Source organism: Pelophylax lessonae (genome assembly GCF_965119305.1).
Source record: "Pelophylax lessonae genome assembly, chromosome: 5".
NCBI lineage: Eukaryota > Metazoa > Chordata > Amphibia > Anura > Ranidae > Pelophylax > Pelophylax lessonae.
This window is the reverse complement of record NC_138772.1, coordinates 482248125-482262994: the sequence shown is the minus strand read 5'-3', so window position 1 is coordinate 482262994 and position 14870 is coordinate 482248125. Positions and strand designations below refer to the sequence as shown.

Sequence of the window (14870 nt, the reverse complement as noted above, 5' to 3'; positions counted from 1 at the left end):
GACTCTTAACTGTACTGATAGCCCCAGTGAACCAGTCACTGAGGATCGAATTGAAGTAGATGAAGCATATGTGCTGGCCATTCACTTCCATCCAGTGCCATGTGCACTTGAAAGGTTTTTCACATATTTCAGGATTTCAGGTTCACGCTTCAGTCACTGATATTTTATCATTTCTAATTCCTCTGTTTTTTTTTTTTTTTTTTTTGGGCCTGATACAACATTTTGTCAGCCATGTGCTCTACTGCTTTGCACAGACTGCTTGTGTTGCTTACATAAGGACTAGCAGTAATGCAAGCCTCAGTGATTTAGTGATCTTGTTATACAAGGATGTAGGATTTCTATCTTTTACAAGTTTTAAAAATCAGCATCCTTGAGCTACAAATAATAACCAATAGGTGTGCGCCACATGAAGGTGACTGCACGTGTTGTTTTTTTTCTTTTAGTTACTCAGCAAAGAGAGAGCAGTTTAACTTGTTGGAGACATTCAGAAAATTCTGGTTGTCAGCAAGTGGTTGGATGACCCTTGACCTGTGGCTAAATAAGTCAGTGAAAAGCCAGGAGGAGTTGTCCTGTCCTGGCCAATAAGCCCCAAGCAGTGGGGTATTCCCACCACCCTCCCCCACTGCGATTGTACTTGTCTTACAAGCTTAGTCTATATTATCACTGCTAATATTTTGTAGACTCGTGGCTAGCAGTCCTGCATAAACCTCCCATAATAATTAATGGTGTGTGACTGTATGAAGACTGTATAATATCACTAACATGAGGCCTGGAGACCCTGCCGTAGAATTGGGGGTATTTCTCACAGCGGTCAATCTACTTCCATCATCTTCTCTGGGAAGATGATCCAAGGAATATGATTGGTTTCTTCCAGCCCCACTGCAGACGCTTAGGGGGCAATTTATAAATCTCTATTCACACCTGGGCATTCCATAATCACGTGGGAGGTGTTTGAAATGTCATTACTTCTTAATGGCACCCCAGTTGCTGTGCGATTTTGCCACGTGATAAATTGCGACGCTGTTGCCCAAAAGAAGCTCCTGCTCCCTTTTTGAGCACCAAGCTCTGCGCGTCACGATTTTGCCACAATTGCAACGCGATTTACCACACTGCGATTGGGGTGCAATTAAGAAGTAATGGCATTGCAAATGCTTCCCACATTTTACCTAAGACTCCGTTCACGCCTATGCGTTTTTTGGTGCTTTTTGCAGGAACGCACTTCAGTTCATTTAACATGGTTTCCTATGGGACCCGTTCACATCACTGCTTTTTACAGCCACTGCATTTTAGGAAAGGGTCAGGGACTTTTTTAAATGCAAAACTGTGCTTTCTTTTTTTGTTCAATAGACTTCAATGGAAAACCTGCAGAAAAGCATGTAGTGCGTTTTTACTGCGATTTGCCCTGATTTGCATTTCTCTTTTTTAATCTGCCCAACAACAAATTGGGGGGGGGGGGGGGCATAAAAAATGCAAAACGCAAATCGCAGCAAAATCACTAAAATCGCATGTGCAAAACACATAACAAAAAGCACTGCAGAAATGATCAAAAGCAAACTGCATAGGTGTTACCCGAACCTAATGGAATCTGGATACTGATCTCCTCTGCAGGTGTACCTCCGAATGTTCTTGGCATTACATAGCTGAAAGCCTGAGAACACTCCTTGATGGGAAGAAGGCTTAGGCCGGCCATACACGGTTCGAATCTCGGCAGGTTCAGTAGGAATGACGATCGATCAATTTGGGTGCAAGCAGTCTGCTGGATTCTCTTTTGATTATTGCTAAGCGGCTGCTATAACCACTAGTGATAATCCCGCTCTTATCCCAGCGGGGATGGCTTCCCCCACCCCCTAAGAGCACGGTCTGTGTTGATGGGGAAAGAAATTCGCACCATGTATGGCGTGTATTTGCCAGGTCATGTGGCCAGGCTCTGTTTCTCCAGGAACATTTTTCAGCATTCATTAACAATGAACCCCAGTCTTCCGTTCAGTCCTACACCGTTGTAGAGGCTCCTCTCCTGTTCTGAACTTGTTACGGTTTCACTGCACACTGTGAGCTTCTCACAGAGTGCGTTAGAAGCTGCAGCAGTTTAGAAAACTCATGCTTCATTTCCTTGCTTGAGGATGTCCAGCATCATCTTGCCCCCTCCCCTCACCTGAACAGTCCCATCCCTTTCATTCTTTGGCTATTGGATTTTTCATCAAGGCTCAGTATCACAAGTAGGTGTTTTCCAGGGCTGTCTGTATGCATACATAGTCCTTTGGAATGACACCCACCCATTAAGGCAGTTTGATATTTACATAATTCCTGCCAAGAGCCAACCTGCTTCTTCCATCAGGACTGAGGGCTCTTAAGAGGAGTACTAAGGCAGGGGTATGTGATGTTCACAGCCATACACCCACCCACAGCAGCCCCGTGCCAGCCAGCCACCCACATCCACAGGCCCTGTACCAGCCAGCCACAGGCACTGTACCAGCCAGCCAGCCACAGGCACTGTACCAGCCAGCCAGCCACAGGCACTGTACCAGCCAGCCAGCCACAGGCACTGTACCAGCCAGCCAGCCACAGGCACTGTACCAGCCAGCCAGCCACAGGCACTGTACCAGCCAGCCAGCCACAGGCACTGTACCAGCCAGCCAGCCACAGGCACTGTACCAGCCAGCCAGCCACAGGCACTGTACCAGCCAGCCAGCCACAGGCACTGAGCCAGCCAGCCACAGGCACTGAGCCAGCCAGCCACAGGCCCTGTGCCAGCCAGCCACACACCACAGGGTGCAAGGGAGCCAGCCACCCACAGCCAGGGTGCCAGACAGCCAGCCAACAACAGGCTCTGTGCCAGCCGCCCACAGGCCATATACCAGCCAGCCACCCACCACAGGGTGCCAGCAAGCCAGCCATTAAGCATTAAACAAAAATTAACATGTTCAGTACCAGATTTTGTCAAAAATTGTCTTTATTTTTCAAACTTTTAAATGTACAACATATCGGCGGACACCGATACGTTGTGACCAAAATATCGGTATCGGTCTATCCCTAGCACAGAGACCTAGTGCCATCATTGGGTATAAAACAAGGGTTTGTTTGAAAATAGATTTTATTTTGAGTGCCAGTTCACTCATATGCAATGTTAGACATTGTGATTTGCACCGCACTGCTCTGCAAATCACATGCGATGTCTGTCCGATGCAAAATCAGCCATATAGATTGTATGGCTGAATTTGCATCGCATTCGGACCAAAGTCGCACAGGACCCTTTTTTTGGGCTGCACCAAAATCTGATCACATGGGTGTTCATACCAATGCGCTCCGTTTCATGTCCGAATTGACAGTTCGCACTGCGATATGCGAACTGATCTGGGGGTGTCGTTAACTTTGTATTGACACCCCCAGCAATTTGCATATGTCAGTGTGAACTGCCTGTGAGTCGAGTGCGATGCGGGAACCTGCAGTAGATTTGCAGGGATTTCCGCATCTCATACGTGTGAACCGACTCGAAAATTAATTAGCCTGTTGACGAGGAGGAATTGAGGAACTGGGAGGACAAAATATAATCATAATAGGCTTCAGCATTAAATACACATAAATGGGGCCCTTAGACTCATTTATTCACGTGTGTAAATTTCAAACTCTGTTTCTCACATCCACTGTCAGGTTATTTGGTTGTTACTTTGAGACTTTAGCATGGCTTATGGGTCAAAGCCAAAGTTTTGTTAAGTATACATTCAGTGCTTGACAAATTTGCTTTTAATCTAGGAGCAAGCTAAAAAGTTAGGAAAGAGAAAGGTTTGACCACAATCCCAACATCAAAGGTGAAAAATTGTATTTTTCACCTTCAATGTTGGAGTGCGGTCAAACCTTTCTCTTTGCTTGGATGTTGCTCGGGCCGCGCCTCGGACGTGCACCCAACTGCTGGGGGTGGGACAACTTTCACCTGAGCGGCATTACCTTTCTTTTACAGTAAAAAAGGTAGGAGGCAATTATTTTTTTTTTTTTAACCACTTGGCTACTGTGCACTTTCACCCCCTTCCTCCGCAGGACACTTTTCAGTTTTCAGCGCTGTCACACTTGAAATGACGCGGTCATGCAACACTGTACCCATATTGTTATAATGTTTTTCGCACAAATAGAGCTTTCTTTTGGTGATATTTAATCTCCACTGGGTTTTTATTTTTTGCTAAACGAAAGAAGACCGTACATTTTGAAAAAAACAACCTTTTTTCTTAATTTCGGTTTATAAAATTTCGTAAATAAGTAATTTTTCTTCTTCACTGATGAGGCTGCACTGATTATCAGGGCACAGATGATCAGTTAGATGTCCCCTGTCACAGGATAGCTGGTTATCTGCTTATCCGCTTTCCCAGCACTGTGACAGAGATGAGAAAAGGAAATTCCGATAACCGGCATTTGTTTACATGCGGTCAGTTGTACTTTGAACACAGCTGATCACATGGTAAAGGGCAAGTCACAGCGGCCCTTTACCATGTGATCAGCTGTGTCAGTAGCACAAAGCGATTACAGAGCATGCCCGATGCGTCTTTCAGCTATATTGGGTCGGCAAGTGGAAGGTGGATGCGGACAGCAGACAAAAGCCCAGGTGCCTGGATGCAGTTTCTAGTTGCCATGGCGACCTTGTGCCTGGGATTTGTCAAGCCCTACATGGACCTGGGAAAACAGATGGCCCTCCGGGATCCTTAGTATTCCACTTCTGCTCCAGAATTTGGTCTTCGATTGCCATCCACTTCAAGGACGCTTCTCTTTGTACCTCATTGTGATTGGCACCATAAGAAAAAGAAGCTGAGCTTTGCACATGAGCTGTAATTATTTAAAGCAAACTTCTGTATTGTAAAAGCCGTAGGTTCACATAACGACTACCCTTCCCAGCTGCATATACTCACATTTGCTTTGCTACAGGGAGCATGTGACCTGCCTCATCTTCCCATAAAATGATGGTGATGGTTGCTGAATGACAAGGCACCCAGAGCTATTGTGTTCTAACCTGGGAACTGCCCCAACCCATAAGACCACCCCCCTGCCAGAACACATTGATCAGCGGTTGAAACAGTGCTGTTTGAATGCTGGTTTTCCAGCATGCTCATTCAGACATGGAGCTGCACACACAGGCTAAAAGTTGGCTGGTTCCTGCCGAACGGACTGTTTTCCGACCGATTTGTGGCCCATGTTACCCAGCTTTACACGGGGCTTCCTCTCTGTGCTTCTGGGAGTCATTCTGATCCACTCTTTGGCTTTTGCAGAAATTTCCCCTTTGTCACCTATATCAGAATTTGCTGTTCATCCTACTCGCCTACAGTAATTGCGGAAATCTAAGACCAGCAAAAAAAGTGGGGGCTTGGGGAAGAGATTCCATAATGAAGCTAATGCTGGCAGTCTGTGTTCTTACACTAAAGCTGGCTATGCATGGATAAAAATTCAGCCAGTTCAGTAGTGGGGCATCACACAACTCCCAGGAGTGCAGAGGGGAAGCCTGTGTAAGATTCAAGTTGGAACTTCCAGCTTACACAAGGCTGAGTACTCCTTCCACCCCCTGGGATAGCGCTTTGTAGCCGTTGGCTATAGTTGGCAACTCTGGTCTGTATTCTGATGGTGGGGAAATCTCCTCGCTATCCGAATACAATACCACAGCAGGAAGGATTCCCCCTTCCACATCGAATGGGGGAATCCAATAACTTTTTTTTCCGTTCAACCCATCGATTTGATTTGAACTGAAAAAATTATCAATAGCATGGGCTGCTTAACTCCATGTTTGTCCAACATAAAACTGTTGTAGGTAGAAATCTCTTATGTGTCAGTTCTATCAAGGGTAGATAACAATTGCTGGCAGGTCGCAGTTGCAGTTTGTATATAGAATGGCTAGGCTGGCTGTTTGTACCGAAAGGATTTGTAATAAATAAGCTGTCTTTGGCAGCATGTGTGTGCATCACTGAGACCGTAAGTTCAAATTCCAAACAGGACACTATATTAGATTGTAAGCTCTAACGAGCAGGGCCCTCCGATTCCTCGTGTATTGAATTGTATTGTAACTGTACTGTCTGCCTTCAAGCACTGTGCAAACTGATGGCACTATATAAATCCTGTATAATAATAATCTACATGGAGTTTGCATGTTCTTCCTGTGCTTGCATGGGTTTCCTCCAGGTACTCTGGTTTCCTCCCACACTTCAAAGACATGCTGGTAGGTTTAATTGAGTTCTGTCTAAACTGGGGCTAGTATATGTGTGCTTGTATGTATGCACGTGAGATAGGATCTTTAGATTGTAAGCTCCTTGAGGGCAGGAACTGATAAAATGATTTAATCCTTTTCCCTTTGTAGCAGGTTAAACAGCACAGTGCTTGTGCTGTCTAACCTGCTCCTCTGGAAGCTGAAAAAAACCTGGCTGATCCTGCCAGTTCCTGCCCTCCCCCCTGTAAATTGACCACGGTTCATTATGGTTGCCAAGCCCTGACACTGTGGTCAGTTTACGTGCCTCCATCAGCGGCTTTCCTCTGTGCTCCTCTCTCCTCTCCCCCCTCCCTCTCTGCCTGTCAGTTCAGGAGTCTGTAAAATACTAACATTTTGAAACAATTGCTGTCAGCACTTCTCTTTTAAGCTTCCATCTTGCGCTGTGTAATTTTGTTGGAAACTAAGGCTCTAAATACCTTTTTGTGGTGTATCGCTCTGATACTCCGATCCAGGGCTACAGCGGGAGGAGCCGAGCGGCCAGTTCAGCGGTCATGTGACTCCCAGCTGACGTCAGAGGGAGAGCTCGGCTCCTCCTGCTGTAGCAGGATGACAGCTTAAAGTAGGGAGGCTGGCAGAAAATCATACTGTAGGGTTACAAACCCTTTAAACAAATGAAACCTAAAGTGATAAAGCTGATAATGTATTTTCTGCTTTTTGCTTCCCAGTCAGGCTGTGGTGGTGGATAAAACCATGTACGTGTCTGGTCAGCTTGGCATGGACCCAGAAAGTGGACAGCTTGTGGCAGGGGGAGTAAAGAGTGAGGCAAAGCAGGTAAATAAATTCTTTCCTATAAAATAAATGTTCCTGTGAGCTACTATGTTTGAAAACCATGAATTATGCTGCTTGCACTAAAAAACACATACATATAAGCGCTAAAGTTCATCCAACATAATGACTAATGATAAAGAAAGGGGGGGGGGGGGGAAATCAGTCGGAAATATATTAGTATGGAAAGTCCATATAAAAGAGTCCAATTGAATAGGAGATACAACTGCACCAAGCAGCTCTTCTCAGGAGTGAGAAAAACTCTGGAAAGGATACAGAAAGCACAGAACAGCGCTCTAGGTGCGGATTGATTTATTAGGGTATTTTAAAACAAATATAGCAACTCACAAGAGCCAAGGGATGACGAAGCTAATGTCACAAAATATAGTCAATGCTCCTCTTGGTGGTGCCGTCCATCCACATGCAATAACACATCCGAAGTGAACCTTCCGTCACAGGAAGAAGGAAGCCGGTTGCCTCCTGTGGATATTCAGGTCCCGGGCGGAAGTGGAGATGGAATGAAGTCTGGGGCGTCACCAGGAAGTTGCTGAGTGCACAACGCGTTTCTGAGCATGTGCCAAGTCCCGAACGGACATGCGTGCTCTTTCATCAGCAGCTTCCTGGTGACTCCGCAGACTTCATTTCATCGCCACTTCCGCACTACAGCTCTGCCCGGGACCCGAATATCCACAGGAGGCAGTCAGCTTCCTTCTTCCTGTGATGGATGGTTCACCTCGGATGTGTTTATTGCATGTGGATGGACGGCACCACCAAGAGGAGAATTGACTACATTTTGTGACATTAGCCTCTTCATCCCTTGGCTCTTGTGAGTTGCTATATTTGTTTGATCGGATGCTCCATGCATCCCTGTGGGGCAGCGGATGTCAGCAGAGACATGTCCGCTGACACCCTCTACCATCCGCATCCGATCCTGTCCGTGAAATCCGGACGGATAGAAACCCTATTTTCCATCTGTCCAGGGGATTGGATCGGATGAGAGCAGACAGGCGGTCCGCTCTCATCCTATTCCCCCATAGAGATGCATGGGACTCTGACATCTCCCTCTCCGCACACAGAGCGGAGAGGGAGATGTCACCTTCCTGCTCAGCGGGGATCAGTGTATTGATCCCCCGCTGAGCAGCACGAATCCGCCTACGGAGGCGGACCGTGTGAAAGAAGCCTTAGAGCGCTGTTCTGTGCTTTCTGTATGCTGCTTGCACTGGTCACTTAACTTTTGGTAAGTGCAGATACATTTTATCAAAAATGATTTCCTAATTTTCTTTGATGAAAGTAAAAACCTAGGTAGTCAGATCAGAGTCCTCCAAATCCAGGTCTGTCCATTTTTTTTATTTTTTGTTAAATGTCTCCCAGGCAGTGGAAAAAAAGAGGCTTTGGCTGCAATACTCGCCTACAATCTGGAGCTGTCCTTTTCAGTGCCTCTTCCTTGCCACAGTATCAGTCTTTCCATTCAATGAATCTCAATGTTTCCCAACACAAGAGACTGTGAATGCAGGATATCATGGCCCTACCTCCTGAGCATAGTGTCCTGTGCTTGGTGTATAAATGCAGAAAGCTGCACTAATGTCATCAAGTGTTAAAATTTGGGTGTTGTAGCATCTCCACATTTGGGGCTCCTGGGATGCTTAACAGTGTATGTATTATGATGTGTGGTAACTGCTTGGTACTTGCATTGTAGTTCTGGAGCTTGTTTGGTAAGTTTTATGATGCTGACAGGTGGCTTCACATGCTGATAATGAGCTGCTTTCTGTACAGTTCAGTGACCATATGTAAATACTTTTTTTTTTCCACCCAGGCATTGATAAATATGGGAGAGATCCTTAAAGCAGCAGGATGTGATTACAGCAATGGTATGTAATGTCTTTGTCTTTTGTTTTGTTGGTGTAGTGATGCGAATAGCAGAGAAAAGTGCCAAACGCAGAACAAGAATCGGCAGACACCTGCAGCTGGAATCAAAGGTGGATGTGAAAGCTGCAGCTCTTCAGACTGTATAAAGCAATGACAGGCTGAAAGGAGCCGCTGTTCTCCACTGCTGTCCACATGCATCCGCACATTGAGCGTTTACCTGCCGTTAGTGACAGGTGATCAGTCCTGTACACTGGCAGGTTACTTTCAGAACCATTTATCTTCCCCTAACAGCAAGTAACCATTGGATGAGCAGGTGCTTGTGAACAGTTGCAGCTCCTGTCAGTCTGTTACTGTTTTGTATAGGCTGAATGGTCGCAGCTTTACACACACACACCTGTAATTCTGCTGATTTTACCCTCAGGAATCCGCTGTCTGGCCACAACCACAGATATGAATAAGCCTTAAAGTCGTAAATATGAACAAGGCTTATCGCTCTATAGTGTGTACTTGTCTCAAATAGGAGAACCAGGTGTAATTTCTGTCTACTGCTTTGTTCCTCTGTCTACTGCTTTGTTCCTCTGTCTACTGCTTTGTTCCTCTGTCTACTGCTTTGTTCCTCTGTCTACTGCTTTGTTCCTCTGTCTACTGCTTTGTTCCTCTGTCTACTGCTTTGTTCCTCTGTCTACTGCTTTGTTCCTCTGTCTACTGCTTTGTTCCTCTGTCTACTGCTTTGTTCCTCTGTCTACTGCTTTGTTCCTCTGTCTACTGCTTCGTTCCTCTGTCTACTGCTTCGTTCCTCTGTCTACTGCTTCGTTCCTCTGTCTACTGCTTCGTTCCTCTGTCTACTGCTTCGTTCCTCTATCAGCATGAGTCACTTCTGACAAGTTTTCCTGACACCAAGAGAAAAATGGTGACACTGGAGGGATCTCCAGCTGATTGACAGCCTCAGCTCTGTTCCTGTGAGCTGTGTGAGTTCTGATTGGAGGGAAAGGACAGACTTCCCCTTCAGAGATCTTCTCACTAAGCTCTGAAGAGTGTAATTTCAGCTCTCCATCCCCTTTTTTCTGATAGCTCAGACAGGCTTTATAAATTCAGCACTTTGAACGTATGTAGAGAAGAGAAGACTGCAGATAAACAGGTACAACTAATGTAGGAGTATTTGTTTTATCTGTGTATCACCTGAAGCCAGTCACTTCCTGGGTAGTGAGGGATTACAACCACTAAGTCATACAAATGCAAGCTGACCATTGTAAATATTTCCCGAAGTATTATATGATTTTACCCAATCCTCTAACATTCAGTTTTGCTGGACAGCTTGGTATGTTACAGGAAGTAGAAAAATATCAGATCTACTGCTAGGATCAACGCAGAAGAACAAAAATAGCTATGTTCTACAGACAGAAGGTTTTGTACCTTAACCCCTTGATGCCAGCTGCACACATATATGCGGCCCTGTTAAAACAACTTGCTGTGCTGAGAACGTGCTCCCAGCAGGGTAGCCAGTGGGTACCGGAAAGCTCCTGATGTATACTAGTTGGAAGCTTCCCAATTATGTGACCACTGTAACAGCCAAAGAAGCAAAGAAATCACCGCTCAAAGTGCTGACAGCTGGGCCAGTAGGATTCCCAAGTAAACTGTAGTAGTCCTGCAAGACTGGGTGCTCACCAAGGTCCGCAACCTAAGAAGTCCATATGCATGTAGAAAGAAAGTGGCACTTCCAGTCTCAGGAAAGTAGAAACTTGAGTTTTATTTCTTCAAATCAAAAAGTCCAACATCGACATGTGCAAGACAAACAGGATAGCAGCAAACGCGTTTCACACCATGTGCTTATTCATTGTGACATGTGACTTTTTGATTTGAAGAAATAAAACTCAAGTTTCTACTTTCCTGAGACTGGAAGTGCCACTTTCTTTCTACATGCACTGTAACAGCCAATCACAGTAGTCACATTACTTGAATGCCCGCCTCCTGGCTTTTTGAACCCTTAAAGAGCCAGGAGTCGGTCAGCGCGGAAAGAAGTTAATGCATTCTATGCAACCTAAGAAACCTTCTGTGTGCAGCAACATCCCCCCCCCCCCACCCCCATCCTTCATACCTATCTGAGCCCAATCTCGATTCAGCGCCATGCCTGAGAGCAGCAGATCTCTCCGCTCGCTCCCTCTCTCTACTCACTGGCCATGGAGGCAGTACTGGGAGCCATTGGCTTCTGCTGCTGTCAATCACAGCCTGTGAGGAGAGGGCAGGGCAGAGTTGTGCTGTGTGTGTCAGTAGACACACAGCGTGGCTGGGATTTTCCCACATGAATTCTGTGAAGGAGTCTGGAGTGTTGGTGGGGTACCCCAGAAGAGGAGGATCGGGGGCTGCTCTGTGTAAAACAATTGCACGTTTATTAACCAGTTCTGGACCGCAAGGATTTGCCCCCTTAATAACCATCCCATTTTTTGCATTTCGGCACTGCGTTACTTTTAACATACAATTGCGCGGTCATGCGATACTGTACCAAAATAAAATTGATGTCCTTTTTTTTCCCCCACAAATAGAGCTTTCTTCTCGTGATATTTGTAGCGGTTTTTATTTTTTGTGCTATAAACAAAAAAAGAGCGCCAATTCTGAAAGAAAACATACTTTTCACATTCTGCTATATAACATTCCCCAAAAAAATCAAAAAATCTAATTTTTTTTTTATCCTTTTAGGCCAATTTGTATTCTGCTGCATATTTTTGGTAAAAAAAAATCACAGTAAGCGTATTTTGATTGGATTGCGCAAAGTTTATCGTGTCTACAAACTAGGGGAAAGATTTGTAATTTTTATTTATTTATTTTTTTCACTAGTAATGGCGGCGAGCTGTGATTTTTAGTCGGACTGCGACATTGCGGTGGACAGATTGGACCCCTAACTAACATTTTTGACACTTGGGTGGACCAGTGACATTACTACAGTAATCAGTGCTAAAAATATGCACTGTTACTGTAATAATGACACTGGCAGGGAAGGGGGTAACCTAGGGGGTGATCAAAGGGTAAATTGTGAGCCTAGGGGAGTGTTTTCTAACTGTGGGGGGAGGGACTTGTGAAATGATCATAGAGACCTGTGATCCTATATTCCTGTGTAATGAGCAAATTTGCAGGAAGAATAGCAAGATGCATTCATCTCTACTCATACCACCCGCAATCACTATCACGCTTAAACAGATTTATTAGTAAGGAGGGGGGGGGGGGGGGGGACAGGGCAGAGGACTTGCACCTTTGGGATGAATTAGAGCAGGGACTGCAAGCCAGGCCTTCTCGTCCAATATCAGTGCCTGACCTCACAAGTGCACTTCTGGAAGAATGGTCAAACATTCCCAAAGACACACCCCCAAAACTTTGTGGACCGCTTTCCCAGAAGAGTTGAAGCTGCTATTGCTGCAAAGGATGGCCCAACTCAATATTAAACCCTTCAGACCAAGACTGGGATGTCAATAAAGTTCATGTGTGTGTAAAGGCAGGAGTCTCAATATTGGGTAGTTTTGGTCATGAAAGGTTCCTTTTTCCTTTTATTTGCAGTTCTGAAAACTGTGCTTGGTAGATCAATACTAATGCTGGAAAAGCTAAATTCTTTTGTAAAAAAAAAAGACACATTGACCTGTTTCCTTTCTTTTGTTTCAGTTGTTAAAACAACCGTATTATTGGCGGACATCAATGATTTCAATGATGTCAATGACATTTACAAGCAGTGTAAGTACTTGTAGCACAGTTGATGTTGCACACCAAAGATGTTTAATATTAAAGTGTACCTGTAAAGTAACGCTTTACTTTAAAAACCCAAATAGAATCTGTTCCTAGTTATTAGAACAATATATCACGTAAATGTAAACTTTCCTCTGTATCATAAATGCCCTAGACCTGGGCACAATAATTCTCTGCAGTGTATTCAGGACCAGAATAGGCAGCACCGACTGGAACAGATCAGAAGTCTGTAAAGCCTGCGGTCAGGAAAATACCAAAACTCAGCTTTTTTATTGTATTTCAAATGCTATACAATATCTCTCTCATTCATTGATGGGCATAGCGCTCTCTATTCTTCACAAATGGGTTATACTGCCCCCCACAGGAGTAGGACATGAGAAGAAATTTAGACACCAGCTTCACTACTCTGGTTGTAAGGAAGAACCTTCCTCTTCTAATCTCCTTCAGGAAAAGGTGCTGTAGCAGTGTTCCTTTTACATACCAGTGCTTGTTTGGATTGATACTGGATGAGATCCTTAAGAATCCCATCAGGGCAAGGGGTCCCTTCATGCCCTAAACTAAGAAGTCAAAGACTTCTTGTTCAGAATCAAGTCCAACCTTTTGCGCTTGCAAGGGGTGTTTTTCCTTCATGAGGGACCTCCAAAAGGGCAGTCACACCCTTAGCATTCGTCCTTACAAGTCTAAGCTTGCCAGGCCTTAAGATAAAGCCTTCTCTGCATGAAGGTTTGTTCACACCTGTGCTCCTTCAGATGGGAAATTTCTTCATTCTTTTATGAACTTCTGATTGACCCACATCTCAAACATGACCTCAGCTGGTGATCTACGGATACAAGCTAGTTCCTAACCCCTCCAAAGGTGTGATTTTACCCTTCCATCTTCTTTTACTTGCCTATGTCTGGCGAATTTGTATTGTACCACAGGGCCCTCAAGCACAGGGGGTGATTGGTCTGATTTTATCATTTTAGAAAAGTTTTAAAGCATTGATTCAAATCTGTTTACTGTTAATGGATGGGGTGTGACCCCCCTCAAAGAACTCAATGCCTTCAGTACAGAAAATCCAGACGGATTCTCTTCGCTTGATGGTGGCCTACCTTCATCAAAAGGACACGTTGGCTATGATTACATTTAAGGATGCTTACTTGTATGCTCCTATTTGCCTTGGTCTCGAGTGCCTTGTCTGTGTCTTTCATGGATATTCACCAAGGTATTGGCTCTTTGGTCTGGCTTAATTGAGACTAGGAGGGACATTAATAGTTCGGTACCTGGACAACTTGCTTTTTTTCTGAACTCAGGAATCCAATCTCTCACTGTCCACCTGGACCCTGGAGGCATTTGATTGGCCTTTCACCCTCAAGAAGTTTGTTCTTGCTCCATCTTTCAGCCTGAAATACCTGGGTCTGGTAAATGCCCAAAAACTGGCCACGGTGTTTCTCTCATCCAAGAAGCTTTAGTCCCACATTCAGCTGCTGTGCTCACACAGGTGGACTTCAGTCTGCTGGTGCATACAAGTTCTGAGCCCCATAATTTCCCTAAGGTAACACGTCTGTGAACACCACACTCCAGTCCTATAAATGGAAATTCTCTCGGAACCAGTGTCCATTCTTCTTGGACAGGGAAATCAATTCAAAGGCGCCTCAAGTGGCTTTGCTCAACAATACTGAGTGCTGAGAAGTCCTTCTTTTTCCTTCACTGTAAGATCGAGATAATTCATGCCAGCCTTCTGGACAGGGAAGTTAACCATCGCATCTGTTACAGCAGTTAACGGTGTCTGAATTGACTACCTCCTAAGCAAAGTTACACATGCTTTAACTTATTACATGATTTACATATAACCATCCAAGGTTAAGATATTTATTCTAGTTTTCATGTCAACGAATGCGGTAGAGCTTGCTGGCTTTAACGTTGTTTCTCTATCGGGCTTTATCAGGAAGACAGGTAATCTGTGATATTATGTAAACAATAGTGTGTACTGTATAATACAATAGCATACAAATACAACACTAATGGCCATATAAGTCTTGGATGGAGGATAATGGGATCTGATACTACTCTTCATGCAAAAATCTGGGTCACAATCCGGCGCAATGTCCTTTTTGTCTTTCAGTCAGTTGACCATGTCGACCACACTTCTGCTTATCAGACGATGTCCCCCCAGAAACTGTATATGTTGTCATAACCTTTGATACTGTACCTCTCGCCACTACAAATTGGCAACTCCAGTCAGAAAGGCACCAGCTAAGCGGGCGCCAACAATTTGCCGTCTTGGAAGCTCAGT

General features: G+C 44.8%; 1 protein-coding gene across 3 annotated transcripts in view; it reads left to right on the top strand.

Annotated features, from left to right (window-relative positions):
• The window catches only part of RIDA (reactive intermediate imine deaminase A), a 64931-nt gene that overhangs the window by 45401 nt on the left and 4660 nt on the right, over positions 1–14870 (top strand). For all 3 annotated transcript variants that reach the window (XM_082259351.1, XM_082259352.1, XM_082259353.1), the window contains exons 2-4: positions 6901–7006; positions 8814–8868; positions 12515–12583. In XM_082259351.1, coding sequence (XP_082115477.1) covers positions 6901–7006; positions 8814–8868; positions 12515–12583 — 230 coding nt within the window. The remainder of the gene's footprint in view (positions 1–6900; positions 7007–8813; positions 8869–12514; positions 12584–14870) is intronic.